The sequence below is a fragment of the Medicago truncatula genome, chromosome 5, assembly GCF_003473485.1.
Source record: "Medicago truncatula cultivar Jemalong A17 chromosome 5, MtrunA17r5.0-ANR, whole genome shotgun sequence".
NCBI classification, from domain to species: Eukaryota; Viridiplantae; Streptophyta; class Magnoliopsida; order Fabales; family Fabaceae; genus Medicago; species Medicago truncatula.
This window is the reverse complement of record NC_053046.1, coordinates 4,613,336-4,630,087: the sequence shown is the minus strand read 5'-3', so window position 1 is coordinate 4,630,087 and position 16,752 is coordinate 4,613,336. Positions and strand designations below refer to the sequence as shown.

Below are 16,752 nucleotides of genomic sequence, written 5' to 3'. Positions count from 1 at the left end.
TTGGTCATGTCTCTTTAAAACATAACAAAACTATCATTCAATTATCATTTATGTTGCATTTTTCGTCCTACCCCCCATTTTATCCTTCAAAAACACTGATGTGTCAGAATTTTAAGTGATGTTGCCAATAGAACACTTATGTGGCAATGCATATGTGGAAAAACAATTATACATGTCATCATATTAATATTTTATTATTCAAACAATGTATTTAAATCAAATTAATTATAAAAAACAATTAAAAATATAAAATGTTTGGAATTAAAAAAAAAAAAAAAACCTATGCTGTAAATCGAAATCCAGAATTATGAATATCCATTCACCTCTTCTCTTCATCCATTTACAAATCATCCCTTTCATAAATTCATCATCCCTATTCAAAAAATAAAAAATTCAACATCCGTAAAATCAAAATCCCTAAATTTATCTATCTATTGTCTTCAAATAGATTCCCTCATTCCTTTATCACACCAACAACACCGTTCACCACCGCCATTTCATCACCTAACATCAGCAGATCCATCCCTATCAGAATCATCATCATTGACACAGATAAAGAAACACCATGGTTGGCACCATAAATATATAGAAACACCATGGTTGGCACAAATAAAGAAACATAGAAGCAAAAGCCCCTGTTTCGTAAAAGAAAAACATAAACAAAGGTGAAAGAGAGACATGGACATGGTGGAGGTTATTTGAGTTTCTTAAGGATACATGTGAAGTAACAGAAGCTGGTTGGAGAGATGAAATAAACTACAATATGGATTTCAATTTTTTAGATCTGGATATTTTTTTTTTTTTTAGCGGAATTGTGACAGTTGAATTTTGTTAAATTTGGGAATCCCTGCCGAATTTTGTAATGATTTCGGATTTTGTTTTGATTGGGAACATGGGTTATGTTGAAAAGATTTTATAAATTGATGATTTAGGGTTTTGTTTTTTACACCTTTATCTTCTTCGGGTTACACCATCACCTTCATCTTCTCTATAATCCATCGCTTCTGAAGCTTTTTCAGTCACAAGCTTCTGGAACAGGATTCGCGATTAAGGAGTTTCAGTACACGAATCAAGCAGAACTGGAACATGATTCGCGGTTTACGGTTTCAACAACAATTGGGACACGATTTTGTGATTTTGAGGTTGAAGAAGAACTGGAAAAGGATAATAACTAATGTTATGGTGCTACGAGAAGAGCTATGGAGGAAGAAGAAGAAGAACTGGAACAAATATGATGTTGTAAAACTGGGTTTTGAAGAAAAATTGTAATGGGTTTCAAAGCTTTCTCTTTCCCTTTTTATTTTAATGATGTTAAAGCAAACAAAAAACAAATAAAAGCTTTTTTTGATTTATTAGTTTATTCTTTCTTTATTTAAATCAGATTAAATGCCACCTAAGCGCTTTTTTGAACACCTCATCAAAAAATGTGACACATCAACGTTTTTGGAGGATAAAATGGGGTAGGACGGAAAATGCCATAAAAATGATAATTGAAGGACAATTTTGTTCTGTTTTAAAGAGGCAGGACCAATTTCGTGAGTAAGTCAAAACACGATGACCAAAAGTGTAATTAAGCCAGATAAGTATCACTATGCCGAGCTTGCCATCACAATCATGGGACCGCATGAATATCCAAATATTCTACTCGCGGAAATTAAAGTTAGGGCCCATAATCAAGTTTCGAATAACTTTCGTCCAATTGCGATTAGACAAACAATGCACCAAGGTCTCATATTCATTATCACAAATAGGACATATGAGGTCAAAACCTGTGTCTCTACGATTCATGATAGTTCGTTCAAGGATTGCAGGATGCATCACTTGATAACGGAAGGATTAGAATGTTGGTTGGAGTAAGTTTCCATAATTAATTCCAAGAAACTTTAGGTAAGAGCGCTATCTCTTCATCGTTGTACCAACTATATGCAAATTTTTCCTAATTGATACTAGATGTACATTTACTTTTGAACCCTGTTATCAGTGACATCATCAAATATATAAGCCATAATCTCCAAAATATTGTTTTGTACATCTTGGGGAAGCAGTATAAACATTTTGTAGATTTTTTTTAGCTAATATTTTGTATGTTACCTCCATCACTGGTAATTAATAATATATTGAGTTTGAAGGTCAACATCTTGCGTACAAAAAACAATATAAGATTGCACATGAAAGAATTGTTATATGAATAATACTAACAAGTGTTCTAAAAACATTATTTAAACAAACTTAAAAGAAAATTATTGTCTTAAAATACCTGTTAAAATTATAAATTATACATATCTGTTAAGATTTTCTAAACTATAAGTATCATTTGTCCTCGTGAGCTTAGCTCTTGGTAAGGACAATGCATAATATATGTAAAGTCTGGAGTTTGAACGCCGACCACAAAAAAAAAAAGGATTTTTTTTTTTTTTTTTACTTTTGAAAATGATTTTTTAGAAGTCGAAAATAATTTATTCATATTTTTGAAAGAACAAAAATGCTATTAATTAATTAAAAATTATATTTTTCTTCAAATCTGGAAATAAAAGATTAATAATAATAACTCATAGAAAATAGTGTGAACTTAACTCAAGAGTTTTTCTATTCACACCCTATATATTTCTGGTTACACCCAGTTTTTTTAAAAGTTTTTGATAATACCAAAATTGTCCTTTTATATAAATTTTTTTAAAATCTTGATTTCATCCATTGTCACTCTAAAATTTCATTCTCTTTCACCCACCAACGATCAAACAATCCTGATGTTCAATTAATCTCTATGGAAGATTAAAGAGTGAATCAAAACATCTTTCATTCATACTCGATTGCATATAAATAAGTGAATTTTTTCTTCTTTTTCAATAACGATGGTTTCAATTTTCTTCTTCTTGTTCAACTGCACTGTACGACAGTTTCAGTTTTACATTGTTGAGGTTAACTTAAATTCAGTTTAAGTAGGTTCATGTAAACTTAGTTTACATAATCTACTTAAACTTAGTTTACATAACCTACTAAACCGAGTTTAAGTATGTACACTTAAACTCAGTTTACATGACCTACTTAAACTAAGTTTACATGTACATACTTAAACTGATATTATGTATAATCATTGAACAATGTTGAACTTTTAGATGTACACTTAAACTCAGTTTACATGACCTACTTAAACCGAGTCTACATGACCTACTTAAACTCAGTTTACATGAGCTACTTAAACTAAGTTTACGTGATCTACTTAAACTGAGTTTAAGTATGTACACTTAAACATAATTTACATGACCTACTTAAACTAAGTTTACATGTACATACTTAAACTGAGATTACGTAGAATCATTGAACAATGTTGAACTTTTAAATGTACACTTAAATTTGGTTTACATGACCTATTTAAACTAAGTTTAAGTATGTACACTTAAACTCAGTTTATATGACCTACTGAAACTAAGTTTACATGACCTACTTAAACTGAAGAGTGATTTTAGGATGTAACCAAGAAAAAAGGAAGAGTCTTTTTGAAAATTAAATTTTATGAAAGGGTAATTTTGTCATTTTAGGATGCAACCAGGATTAAACAGGTGTAATTAGAAAAACTCTTAACTCAATTGATAATAAAAAAATAAAAACTCATAGAAAAATAGTTCCTAACAAAAAAAAAAGGTTTAAATATGCTTTTAGTCCTTGCACTTTCATCAGATTTTGGCATTGGTCCCTACATTTTTTTTTGTTTGGAATTGGTCCATGCACTTTGTAAAAATATTGGTATTGGTCCATCTGTTAACTTTCTGTTAAAAAAAAACACAAAACTATTGGTATTGGTCCTTGCACTTTGTAAAAATATTGGTATTGGTCCCTGCACTTTGTAAAAATATTGATATTGGTGCCACGTGGCGTGAAATGATTGGGCCATGTGACACTTCGTTGTTTGTGTTTTTTTTTTTTTAACAAGGACCAATATCAATATTTTTACAAAGTGCAGCGACCAATGTCACCTTAAAAAAAAAAATAAAAAAAATAATACTAACTTAAAATAATGAATGGAGAAAGTAAGGTGTGGTGAGGACAGAGTATCCTTCCAAGGTTGGACCGCTACGTTGCTCTGTATCTATAATCATAAACTAAGAAGTAACCCTCACAAAAAGCGTTTCGCTTCAAAGCTCAGAAAATTCGTGTTGGGATTTCACTTTCAGGTACCAATTTTCAAAATTTATCACGTTATTACGGAAATTTGCTATCGATTTCTTTATCAATCTTTCATCGTTTTATCCAATTATTAGGTTTCTCTATGTATTGATTCAACAATCAGATGAAATTTTGTTTGTTTTTAATTCTTTTGCTTTTCATTTTAGGCTATTTCATATAATTGTCTCATTTATGCATTGTAAAAATGTGTTAAATCTCGTTTATCTCCATATCATTATTCAACCAATTCAATTTAGGTCTTTTTGGATTCACTTATTTCAACTTATCTACTCACATAATCACTTGCGAGAACTTACGACAGATAATTTCGATATGTTCTCCAACATAGCTTATGAAAACAGCTTATAGCTTATGCAAATTCAATTTCACTTTATTTTATCTTGTTTAGTGGAATTAGTTGATTTATAAGCACTTATATGATAATTGATAAGCACTTATGCTATAAACTGTAAATTGAGTTGTTTATTCAAATAGAGCCTAAGATCATATTGCTTTTAATGGTGTTGATCCACGACGATACAATATGGCTTTTATTTCATTTTTGATATCATTGGTTTATTGGTTGACTTGCTTGTTCATGATCTTAAGCTACTACATTTGCTTTTTTGGTGCATAAACAGGCTCTGTGTATTATACATGTGAATATGTGATCAATTTATGATTTGAATGTGATATAGGGCCTCTTTGGATTGGCTTATTTGTGTTTATTTGCTGACATAAGCACTTGCAACACTGTTTGGGAGAGCTTATGAAAACAACTAATGACATGTTCATAAGCTGGTTTCACCTTATTTCCATAAGTTCTCCATGATAGCTTATGAAGACAGTTTATAGATTATATAGAAACAGTTGACTTGATTTTATCCGTGTTTTATAAATAACTTATTCATAAGTGCTTAGCTGAAAAATAAGCCGTTTATCCAAACAGGGCCATAATTAAGACAATGAAAAACTTTGAACATGGACTTCCACTTTTGTTTTAACTTCATCTCATTATCATGTATATGTCAGTGCTTCTTCATTTACCGGTATTTGCTTCTGATTTAATACCCTCATAGCATAATGCTTACGAGATCTTTGTTTCAGTTATATTATACTGCCTGCTCTCTGTAACATGAGGTGACTTGAAGATGGATGACATACCAGGATATGTACGTTACTGTTTCAACACAGGGAAGCTTCTCTTTTTGGCACTTTTGGTCTCAGGAGGAATCGTCTTACAAATTTTGGTCGGTATTGTTTTTGTCCATGAGAAGGGTAACCTTGGCGCAACTGGTAAAGTTGTTGTCATGTGACTGGAAGGTCACGGGTTCAAGTCCTGGAAATAGCCTCTTGTGTAAAAAACAGGGTAAGGCTGCGTACAATACACCAATAATGGTGGGACCCCTTCCCGGACCCCGCATATGCGAGAGCTTTAGTGCACCGGGTTGCCCTTTTATTGTTTTTGTCCATGATTTCATTCATAAAGAGAAATTTTTTGACAACTATTTGGTAATAATATCACTCTTACATATGTTTTATGTTGTCAGGCATGTGCTTTGTATAATAATTGGTGGCCGATGCTTAGTGGTAAGATAAAACATTGTTGAACTATGATTCGAGTATGCTGCATATTTAAATGTTTTCATTGATGGCATTGTTATGGGGAGAGAATCCCCTTGGTTGGTGGTCATTACATTTGATGTTTTGTTTTCTTGCAGCTATAACATATGTGCTTCTTCCAATGCCGTTGCTGTTCTTCGCTGGGTCTGATGGTTCTTCTATGTTTTCTGAATCTGATAATAGGTAAGTTTTTATTTTTTGGCTACAGTAAGAAGTAAGATCGTTCAGTTTTCTGAATGCTTTAGAAAGGAAAATAATCTAAAACCATTTCTTGAGATGAGTGATTAATCATTTCTCATTTTGTTTTGTGATTTGCTAAATGGTGGAGCAGCTGGGTGAATTTCGGCAAGTTCTTGACCGGAGCCTCAACTCTCGGAGGCATTGCAATTCCAAGCATATTAATACATGCTGGTGTGATCGGCTGGGCAGCCTTTGCATTGGAACTCTCTTCTTTCTTTGTGTTCGTATTAGCCATTTTGTGTTTCCTGTGGATGAGTGATGAAGATAGTTACAGTATGCTATGAAACAGGAGTTCAACAAGGCTTGCATCATTGGTGTAAAAATGTATTTGTTCCTTTTGTGTGCTATTGATTTCTTTTGCTTTTGTATTATACACCTCAACATCCTCCCCTCGGTTAAAATATTGATAAACATGTACCATAAATTGTTTGCTTTTGCGTTTAGCAAGTATTGATAGCCTCTCCTTCTCCACCTCTTCATATGTTCTTCACTCTTAATCTCTCTCTTTAGAAACACAACTATTGGCAGCCATTACAAGAGTGCTGCTCAAAATTTTATAAATACAAGACTATATTTTAAGGCAAATTTTATGGTACACCTAAAAATTTGAGTGTATTGGTACACCAAATCAATAAATTAATAGTTAAATATGTTATTTTTTGAAGAGAAAAATTATTTTCTATCACCTATAATTATAATAATTAAATCTTATTTATCAAAAACATTCGACAAAATAAAATAAAATATTTCTGAATTTTTAGTACTCATAATAGAGAATTTTGATTATTTTTTAGTACTCATAATCCAGAAGTCCTAGCTCAACTGGTAAAATGTCGAAATTGTTAGGCCGGATGCCATGACCGGGGTTCGAACCCCGGTACCTCCACTTGTGTGTGTGAGTTTATAATGGCTTTGCCATTTCGTCCATCTACCAAAAAAATTAAAAAAAAAAATTAGTATGAGTTCTATAAATAATGAAATGATTTTTTTTATTTTTTATGAAATGACATTATCTAGAATATAAATATCATTTAAAGATGCTCTTAATCATTCAAGTCATGCTTAATTTATTTTTTTTTTTAAAGAAAAAACTTACTCGCTTTCTTTCCAATAACATTTTTGTATGCTGTTCTTTTAATTTCTTTAGATTGCCTTGATTATTCAAGTCATGCTTAATTTTTTTTTAAAGAATAAATTTTTAATTTTTCTTTTTTTACAAGAAGTTTTTTGTATGCTGTTCATTTCATTTCTTTAGAATGTGTTTGGATTTTAGATCATGAAATTTATGAGAGGTTATTTAAATTTTTCATAATTATTTGGATATCAAATTTAGAGAACTTTCAAAATGAAATATTCTTAGTTATTTGTTAAAGTTAAATTTAAAGAATTTTAAATTCCGATTAAAACCTAAGAATTTTCAATTACTTCATTCAAATTCAAATACACTTTTATGTAATAATGTTTATCAGGGATGGATCTCTTTAGAGACCCTCAGGTGTCAATGCACCTCCGAGCTTTTATATAAATAGCATATTAGGCATGATGTTACATGTAATATGCTGGTGTTGTAGTGGTTATGTTGTTTTTTAAAGGGGAACTTTTACGGTACACTCACAAAGTGAGATGTACCGATACTCTCGCTTCATGATTTTACAAATTAACGATCATTTTTCATGTAAAAAATAACTATTTTTCAATATTTATATTTTATAGATCATTTCGTAAGAAAAAACATCATTTCATTGTTTATAAGAATCATAGTAATTTTTTTTACTTATTATCGTAAAAAAATATTCAATGTTCTCAATCATGAGTGATAAAAATTCAAAAAAACTAAATTTTATTTCGTTAACACTTTTGATGAATAAGATTTAGTTATTATAATTATAATTGATAAAAAAATAATATTTTTCTTCAAAAATAATTCATTTAACTATTAATTTAAAGAATGAGTGTACCGGTACACTCAAATATATTAGATGTACCATATAATTTGCCTAAAAGAAAGGACGTGTGTTTGAACCTCATGGCACCTCTTTTTATATTTTTTAGCGAATTCTTCATATTTTATTAAAAAAAAAAAGGTCTTAGGATTTGAACCCACATCCCTCATGTTACAAACTACAATCACACTAATTTACAATATTGTTTATTTTTAGCATATACTATTCTACAAATATTTGACATCCCCGAGAAATAAACTCAAGATCCTGCAATGAATGTTACCCACCACAATTTTTTTTGTTCACGAAGCTGATGTTTTGGATTTAAGGAAATGCAAAGTTATTCCACTTTTGGATTCGGTAGAAAACAGGACGGAAAAATATGATAAATAGCCAATCACAATTATTAGTGTTAAATCAATTCGTGACGGCAAGTTTCATGACATTCATCAACATTATCCATTTCTTTAAGAACAGTTAATTTTATAATAATTCTACTAAAATCATAACAAGGGCTTGCACATGTTTTAGGTCTTAGAAAGGAAAGGCATGTTTTGGTCAAAAAATAAAATGTCTTGGAAAGGCATGAAAGAGAATAATTGGCAATATATGACAAAGTTAATCAAATCACTGCAGATGTTAGAATTCAAACGTCCACTAATAGTAGTAGATATACGTTATGAAGATGCTGATACAGAAGAGCTTGTGTTTAAGATGTTTTGCCGGTGTTCTTTTTTAATGTTATTTATTTCTAGTGTTAGCAATATATTTTGCCATTCTATTTTGTTTTCTTGAACAAGAAATGAGGGTGAATTAATGAAATTTGCTTCATTGTATTGAGACAAAATCACTTAAAAAATTTGGAATGATACACATTTACAATTTAGAATGATAAGCAGTTTCTCAGGTTTTGGGGGGTTGCTCTTCTGTTTTTTCCCTCCCTGCGTGGCGTGGCTGGGTGTTTTTTTTTCTCCCTTTTTGGCTGCACAGTTTTCACGCCTTTGTATCTCTGTTTCGGCCTCGAGTTCTTGTGTGTCTTGGACAATTTCGACGGGAATAAACTTTGCTGATTCAAAATAAAAAGAAAACGTACTGTAAATGAATATAACAGTATGTTATATCGATCACAATTTCAAAGTGCAAATCAAGGGTCCATCTAGCATGTGATCAAACGTTACAACAACAAAAGAATTAGCCTTGCAGCAACTTCATCCACCGTTGACAGCAATCTTTAGATTAAGAACACAATTACAAAGTATAAGAATGAGTATCTTACATTGCTCCCAATTTTACAAAAAATTATCTCATATCCAACTTCAATTCCACACACATCTCATATAACCATCAGTAGTAACACATAAACTAGATTTTTTATTGTTGCTGATAAAAGTAATGGTACTGAATTAAATTAAATAATAATGAACAATTATCTAATTACTGGAACATATAATGAATTGGGATAAATAAATGGAACAGAGAAAACACAGTTCGTTCATATATAAAAGTACATCATCAATTTCGGTTCAAATAAATAGTTCGCAAAACTAAACAAGAATACACATAACATGAGATATCAGAAAACAACGCGAAACTGCGGCGCGTTTGACTCAACCGCCGGTAGGATCTCCCAACGGCAAGGCTCAAGATCTTCAGAAACTGGACAATAACCGGCAAGAGTAACCTTATCGTTGCTCGCAGCAACCGAACCAAACTCGAAAACTGAAACACTCGCGTTCTTAGGTCGTTTAACCTCCACTGCACCGTTCATCCCTGGCGCCTCCGTAGTTGGTTTCACCGCCGAGGCACCACCATTCTTCGCCGCGTTCTCCGTCGTCGACAACTTCGCTTCAGGTTGTGAATTCTTCCCCTTCCGCCACCACAGTAAACCCATCCTTAACGCTTAACTAACTCTCTCTTTCTCTAGGTTTTATAACTTTATCTATTTCATTTCAATTTACGATTATATAATAGTGTAACTCTTCGATTATATCGTCAAATGACGTTTTTGCCCTTTCTTCAATTTAATTTAATTAATTATTAATTAATTAATCATAATCTTACACATTGTTTCAGTAAATCTGAATCTGTGTTTGTGTGTTGAAGCCATGAATGAAGAACAAAAATCTCTGCTTCTAGAATCTTCTTCTCGCTTCTTACTCTCACAAGGTTCTTCGCAATTTCACTTTTGTATATTCCAACTAACAAAACGATGTCGTTTTCGTTGTCTGATTCTGTTATTGCTGTTAATACGGTTGAGTTTTGTGTGTGTGTGTGTAGGAGTGAAGGTATCCTACGGTACAGCGGGGTTTAGAGAAGATGCATCGATTCTGTCGTCGACAGTGTACAGAGTTGGAATTCTTGCGGCTCTGAGATCGTTGAAAACGCAATCAGTGATCGGAGTTATGATCACTGCTTCACATAATAAGTTTTCTGATAATGGTGTTAAAATCGCTGATCCAAATGGGGGTATGTTGTCTCAGCATTGGGAACCGTTCGCTGACAAACTTGCAAATGCTCCTTCTCCTCAACAACTTCTTCAGGTTTGGGATTCTGATCTTGAATTGTTTTCAATTTGAAATTGTGTGATAGGTTAGGTTTATGGTTACCATCCAGCATTGTATCAGCTTAACTTACTTTATTTTATGAGTTTATAAATAAATTTAATATCGCTTGCCAAAAAAGTCATCTTTGTAACACTGAATTTGTCATGCTAAAATCCCGAACACTCTAGATTTATCAACCATTGGTTAACTTTGAATATCCAACCTTTCGCTTTGCTCCTTGACCATTTCCATCTCATGATTTGTATTTTCTCTACCAGTGATTCGACCACCCCTTCGGTTTTTTGAAGACCTTCTCATTTCTCACCTTCCACGTAATCCATATATGCTAGCAAATTAAATTACATTGAACTTAACTACCATTATCGGCCCCCAGCCAACAAGTCCTTCAAATTGGTTGAAATTTTCCAGCATTGTGTTATGTATTGTAGTAGTTATATCCAACCAATTTAAAATTTTGTACCATGAGGTTAGGCCCATTATTAATGGGGAGGAGACAAAACAACAGAAAGTTGAGGGCATGATGAGTGTGAAGTGGAGTTAGTGGGGCTGAGTATTGGGTGATTCCCATCTCAGAGGGGTGCCACTCAGTATGTTTGAATCTCCAATTTTTTTTTTTCTTGAGAGGACCAAATGGTTTTTGTTGTTATAAATTTGCATGATTCCTTTTGGAATTTCACCTTACATGTTGCATACTGCGTGCTTATTGACTTAGTGAGTAGTTGTTCTATTATTTAGGACTAAGTTATGGAGTTTATACTGGATGTATTTCTGTTTATACTTTGCCTATTTAAAAGGCTACAACATTAATGAATTAAGGAGGGAGTGCGTATTAGACACACTTCGTCTTTTATTTGGTTTTCTTACAACATCGAATATAAGAAAAAAAAGTACTTATGAGTTATATTTGGTAGTCTCACATATAAGTAAATTTAACTACTCACTATATTTAATGTCGTTTTTAAGATAATCATAAATTAATATATATTTTATGGGTCATGCTAAAAAGGGAAATAAGTGATAAATTCAAGGTAAAGAGAGTCAATTTTTAAAGTTTAGAGGTGTTGAATGCACCATTTCCAAGACAAAGTTTCTCTTTTAGACTTCTTATCAAGTGCCCTAAGGGCACTTATAGCATTTTCCATTTTTTATTTTTGAATGTTTATTCTCATGGAACAAGTTCTCATGAAGTACACTTTTGAAAATGCACATATTTTTTTAGTTTAAGAAAAATTATTGTTATGAACTAAGTTTCTTAATTAGTGTGATTGTGAAGTTTAAGTACTTCTGCTTATAATCGAGATCGAAAAGAGTAACTCACAATGAATGTTATTATATGTGACTTGCAGTTGATAAATGAATTTGTTGAGAAAGAAAGGATTCCATTTGATGGGGTCAGGCCGGCTGAAATACTTTTGGGGAGAGACACGAGGCCAAGTGGAGAAGCTTTGCTTGAAGCTGCTAGACAAGTATGGGCGCCATAAACTATATTCAGCTTCTATAATCTTTTTGTTCTATTTTGTCGTCATATTAAAATCGTAAATAATTGGATAAATATGAAGGGAGTCACTTCAATTGTTGGAGCTGTTGCGTCCGACATGGGCATTTTGACAACTCCTCAACTACATTGGATGGTTCGTGCTAGAAATAAGGGCATAAAGGCGTCAGAGCAGGATTACTTTGAACAACTTACCAGCTCATTCAGGTCAGTACAATCCTTTCCTAATTTTGTTATGATGCATAGATATAATTCCGCTTTGTTTCTTTCTGTGATTGATGGTGAAACTATCATTGTACACATCCTTAAGGATCATTATGTGAATGGATCAGGTGCTTAATGGATTTGATCCCGACTGAACGAAAAGTGTTTGATGGGGTGAATGACAAATTGGTTGTGGATGGAGCTAATGGTGTTGGTGGAGCAAAACTTCGAATTTTGCATAATTTGTTGAATGTTTTGGATATGGAGGTTCGAAATAGCAGTGAAGACGAAGGTGTATTGAATGATGGAGTTGGTGCTGATTATGTGCAGAAAGAGAAGGTTGCTCCACGCGGCTTTGGTTCTAAAGATGCTGGCACAAGGTTAGTCTGTTCATCATCTGATGCTAAAAATGAATATTTACATCCCAGGAATTTTCCATCATGACAGTTGAGATTATCTTTTTTAATGGATATTATGTTATGAATGATTTAACCAATCCACACTGGACAACTATCCCCTACTTTGATTTAGTAGACGTGTCTTTCTTAATATTACTATATTGGTGTTATTTATTGTGGTACTACTAATGGAGCTAAGTTGGTTCTAGTTTGCAGGTGTGCTAGTTTGGATGGAGATGCTGATCGGCTTGTTTATTTTTCAGTACCACCTGAAAGCAATGCTCAAATTGATCTTGTTGATGGGGACAAAATACTATCCCTGTTTGCTGTATTTATTAGGGAGCAACTAAGTTTGCTTAATGAGAAAGAAGATATAAAAAACTGCGGCAAAGCCCGTCTTGGTATCGTACAAACTGCATATGCAAATGGAGCTTCTACTAATTACCTTAAAAATTTGGATCTCGAAGTCAATTTAACTCCCACTGGAGTGAAATATTTACATGAAAAAGCTGCTGAATTTGATATTGGTATATATTTTGAGGCAAATGGCCATGGAACTATCCTATTTTCGGAATCTTTCATTGAGTGGTTAGAGGTCAGAAGTAACATGCTTTCTTCAGGATCCAAAGGTTTATTCAATGGCTTCTCACTTCAATTTTAAGATTCAACTGCAGAGCAAAACATTAATCTTTTGGTTGTTTGTTTCAGGATCAGAAGCAGAAAAGGCTGCTTTGAGATTATTGGCAGTCAGTAAGTTGATCAACCAAGCAGTAGGAGATGCTTTGAGTGGAGTGCTTTTGGTGGAAGTCATATTGAAGCACATGGGATGGTCAATACATAGATGGAATGAACTTTATATCGATCTACCTAGCAGGCAGCTCAAGGTCAGTTATCATTATCATACTATATCATTTCTGAGAGTAGAACTTTTGTAAAACCACAAGAAGTTTTGAGTGGATCATATATTCCTTTCGTTTTCTTATTTAAGATTGTAACATCTTTGTATTATGAAGTTCATAAATTTAGTTTCGATTCCGTGGTCCTGCAATGCATTAGTGAAATGTTAATCGTAGTTTTTGCTATGTTAATCAGCTGTTTTACATGGCTAGCTAACAGGTCTTTGTTTTTAAATGAATTAATATGTTATAATTCATGCCTTGCTATCACTTTCCAGTCTCAACTCTCAACTGCTAGCATTTACAATCTGGTGGCTATGTTTTAAAGCTGAATGTCACATTTTAACTTGGGCTGCAAAGTTACCATTCAATTTAAAATTTAATATTCCCTCCCTCATTTTTATACTTGATACTTGTTACTAGATATATTGCAGGTAATTTGACCATAGTCAAGGGCATAAACATGTGCCTACTTTTGTTACTGTTATATGTGTTACAGCTTACGATCACGTTTTTTGTCATTCTTTAGCAATTGCTTTAAACAGTTATGAAATCAACGGTTCCTCTGGTTTTTTAAACTGTTAGGTTAAAGTTGCTGACAGAACATCCGTAGTTACAGCAAATGCAGAAACTGTGGTTGTGAGTCCACCTGGTTTGCAGGAAGCCATCAATGCAGAAACTGGTATGTTCTTTGCTCCTTCTCTTTTTATTTGTTGCCATGATATAATATGGAACCACTCATTTTGACCTTAAGGCCAGTTGCATTTCTACCCACCAATTGAAGGAGGGAGACTAGTGGCATTTTTCCACATCAATTATGCAAGATTTGTTTGAGGCTTGTTTGTATATTTGTTGCATTATTTGATTCTAAAAGATTACTGCTATGTTAGTTCATTATTAATTGGCTGCGTTTCTCGCCAAACCGTCAAACCATTGTTGTTGCTTCCTTTTGCTTCATTGTTAATTGAATAATATTAATGATGTTCTGAAAGCCAGTTGGTTTTTTAAAATTGCATGAGGGAGAAAATACTAGTCGGTTTCATCCATATACTAATGTCTTTTATTTAGAACATTAAACTAGTTTTAGAATTTCAGTTGTACTAATATTGCAGCTTGGTCTCTTGTTTTTTCTTGTTTTCAGCCAAGTACAATCAAGGTCGATGCTTTGTTCGACCATCAGGAACTGAGGATGTTGTCCGTGTATATGCCGAAGCATCCACGCAGGAAGCTGCAGATACCCTAGCCAACGGTGTGGCTAAACTTGTGGATCAATTCTTAGGTTAAGGTGTAGCAGTTCTTGACATATCTGTGTAACAGTTCTTTCTGACCATCGAGATTTTCCAATAAACTCCTGGCATTATAGTTTGAAGATGGTTGGTGTTTGACTTATCCACATCTCTATCTAACTGTATTTTTTTATCTGCCTTTTAAATCCAGTAAATTTCACATGTCCTTCCAATATATTTATATCTTAAGACTATAATGACAAGATTATGTTTGCTGGATATCCAATATCTGTTTGCACAGCAAAATTGCAACTACTTTTTACTGTTGAATTGAATCACTCATCGCTCTAGCACAAGTAGTTTGTGCGAAGAGTGCGCGAGTGTTGTTAACTCTGAGGTTCGAACATGTTGTGCTTAATATGCTGATGAAACAGTTTATATATATAGCATGATTAGTAGACAGGGGTGCCTGCTACAGAAAGATTAAAGGAAGCTCATAATCAACTTAGTTCTTAAATAATCTAATATTGATTCTATTCATTTTCAAATATTTTATAAATTTTTACATGATAAAAGTTATACTTGTAGTTTTTGAATGTATATTCACTATGCCAAAAAAATATGTATATTCCACAATCCGGTCCAAAAAAAAAAAAGTATATTCCACTAATCAAATTCATTTACTGGTTAAACATTCTGAAAATTACTACTCCCTCCGTTCCTTTTTAATTGTCACTTTTGAGTTTTTTTACACAAACCAAGACAACACATACTTTTTACTACTTTTGATGCAACAATTCATCTTTTTCCTGTAATAACCTTCATCATTTAATATCTCATTTCATTTACTTCTCTCTCTACAATAAATAATCAAAGGTAATAAAGGCAAAACAACATTTAATGTTGTATTGAACTTTGAAAGTGACACTTAATTAAAAACAAAAAAATTATGCAAAAGTGACAATTAAAAAGGAATGGAGGGAGTATATCAATACACCGAATGATGAATACTTTCTTTTTTTCACGTAGTAATTTATTTTTCTATCATTATGTTAGTCCCTTAAATTATAGGTTCAAATTATGGACTCTTTAAATCAATAAAATTTCAGATGATATTATTCTTTTTGAGAATATTATTTGCTAAATTGATAGACTTAAATTAATAAATTATTTTTGTACCGTAACAAAAGAAAAAGTATTTTGCACCCAATTTTTTTTTTTTGTTTTTTGAATTTGGATATTTTAGAAGAGTGGTGTTATTTTCAACATTAAAAAACCAACACGATAGAGATATATCACATATAATTCAAAGAAAGAGTGAAGCTTAAGATGTGGTGCCATTTAATCTGGGAAAGGAATGTTATTTCCCACCATGGGAAAGTTTAGATTTAGCCATTAGATTAATGAGATGTATTGATCTTACCATGGTCCACCCATACTTTATTCATCCTCTAAGATCTGGAAAATCAACTAATCTTCCACCCCTCTTTAATCTTCCATGTCCCCACCCACCACCACCACTAGGGGTGTTCATGGTTTGGATTTATTGATATCCAGTCCGTAACCACATAAAAACCAATAAAATGGATTGGATCTGAAACTAAATTATCAAAATCGGTTACAAAACAATTAAACCAGTTTAAAACCGGTTATTAACACCAGCCATAAATCCTTCACACACAAAAAAAACGGACATAAAGAAAAGATTCACAGAACAACTGAAACTCGTAAAAAAATAGAAGAAATTGATGCTTCAATAGCCATCGTCGTGCAAGTTGTTAGCACCATCCACATACTTTGCCGTCGTAGTGCAAAGAGGTTATATCGCCGCCGTCGTGCAAAGAGGTTAGCTTTTGTCGTCGCCGTGAGCAAAGTTTCTGTCAACGTCGCTGCAACGAAGCTTTTAACGTCGTGTCTATGTGTGAAGCTTCTATCATTGTCGCCGTGCACACCTCGTCGGAGTCATCTCTGTGAGCAAAGTTTCTGTCGCCGTCGACGT

At 32.9% G+C, this 16,752-nt stretch overlaps 3 protein-coding genes across 4 annotated transcripts; 2 read left to right on the top strand and 1 right to left on the bottom strand.

Moving 5' to 3' along the window:
• The first annotated feature begins 4,003 nt into the window (after positions 1–4,003).
• LOC11436518 (vacuolar protein sorting-associated protein 55 homolog) lies at positions 4,004–6,498 on the top strand. Its single transcript, XM_003611386.4, has 5 exons — positions 4,004–4,172; positions 5,272–5,414; positions 5,715–5,754; positions 5,886–5,970; positions 6,119–6,498. The coding sequence occupies exons 2-5, from the start codon at positions 5,316–5,318 to the stop codon at positions 6,309–6,311; spliced, it is 417 nt and encodes a 138-aa protein (XP_003611434.1). The 5' UTR covers positions 4,004–4,172; positions 5,272–5,315; the 3' UTR covers positions 6,312–6,498.
• Positions 6,499–9,404: 2,906 nt separating this feature from the next.
• On the bottom strand, positions 9,405–9,904 carry LOC25494533 (uncharacterized). The gene has a single exon (XM_013598005.3). The coding sequence runs from the start codon at positions 9,859–9,861 to the stop codon at positions 9,544–9,546; it is 318 nt and encodes a 105-aa protein (XP_013453459.1). The 5' UTR covers positions 9,862–9,904; the 3' UTR covers positions 9,405–9,543.
• On the top strand, positions 9,685–15,039 carry LOC11429004 (phosphoacetylglucosamine mutase). Of its 2 annotated transcripts, none has more exons than XM_039834392.1 (10): positions 9,685–9,821; positions 10,074–10,136; positions 10,248–10,510; positions 11,881–12,000; positions 12,094–12,236; positions 12,362–12,613; positions 12,848–13,260; positions 13,340–13,515; positions 14,113–14,209; positions 14,669–15,039. In XM_039834392.1, the coding sequence occupies exons 2-10, from the start codon at positions 10,076–10,078 to the stop codon at positions 14,809–14,811; spliced, it is 1,668 nt and encodes a 555-aa protein (XP_039690326.1). In that variant the 5' UTR covers positions 9,685–9,821; positions 10,074–10,075; the 3' UTR covers positions 14,812–15,039. The 2 variants fall into 2 exon arrangements, with proteins under 2 accessions (XP_039690326.1, XP_003611433.1); XM_003611385.4 differs by having other exon boundaries at positions 9,690–9,821; positions 10,044–10,136.
• Positions 15,040–16,752: the final 1,713 nt, after the last annotated feature.

Bases quoted from the DNA above. Each gene is read 5' to 3' on its own strand.
- LOC11429004 (XM_039834392.1), top strand. From the start codon at position 10,076: ATGAATGAAGAACAAAAATCTCTGCTTCTAGAATCTTCTTCTCGCTTC. The intron at 12,001-12,093 runs GTATGGGCGCCA...ATAAATATGAAG, and splicing joins TGCTTGAAGCTGCTAGACAA to GGAGTCACTTCAATTGTTGG. The intron at 12,614-12,847 runs GTTAGTCTGTTC...TCTAGTTTGCAG, and splicing joins TCTAAAGATGCTGGCACAAG to GTGTGCTAGTTTGGATGGAG.
- LOC25494533 (XM_013598005.3), bottom strand. From the start codon at position 9,861: ATGGGTTTACTGTGGTGGCGGAAGGGGAAGAATTCACAACCTGAAGCG.
- LOC11436518 (XM_003611386.4), top strand. From the start codon at position 5,316: ATGGATGACATACCAGGATATGTACGTTACTGTTTCAACACAGGGAAG. The intron at 5,755-5,885 runs GTAAGATAAAAC...GTTTTCTTGCAG, and splicing joins TTGGTGGCCGATGCTTAGTG to CTATAACATATGTGCTTCTT. The intron at 5,971-6,118 runs GTAAGTTTTTAT...ATGGTGGAGCAG, and splicing joins TTTTCTGAATCTGATAATAG to CTGGGTGAATTTCGGCAAGT.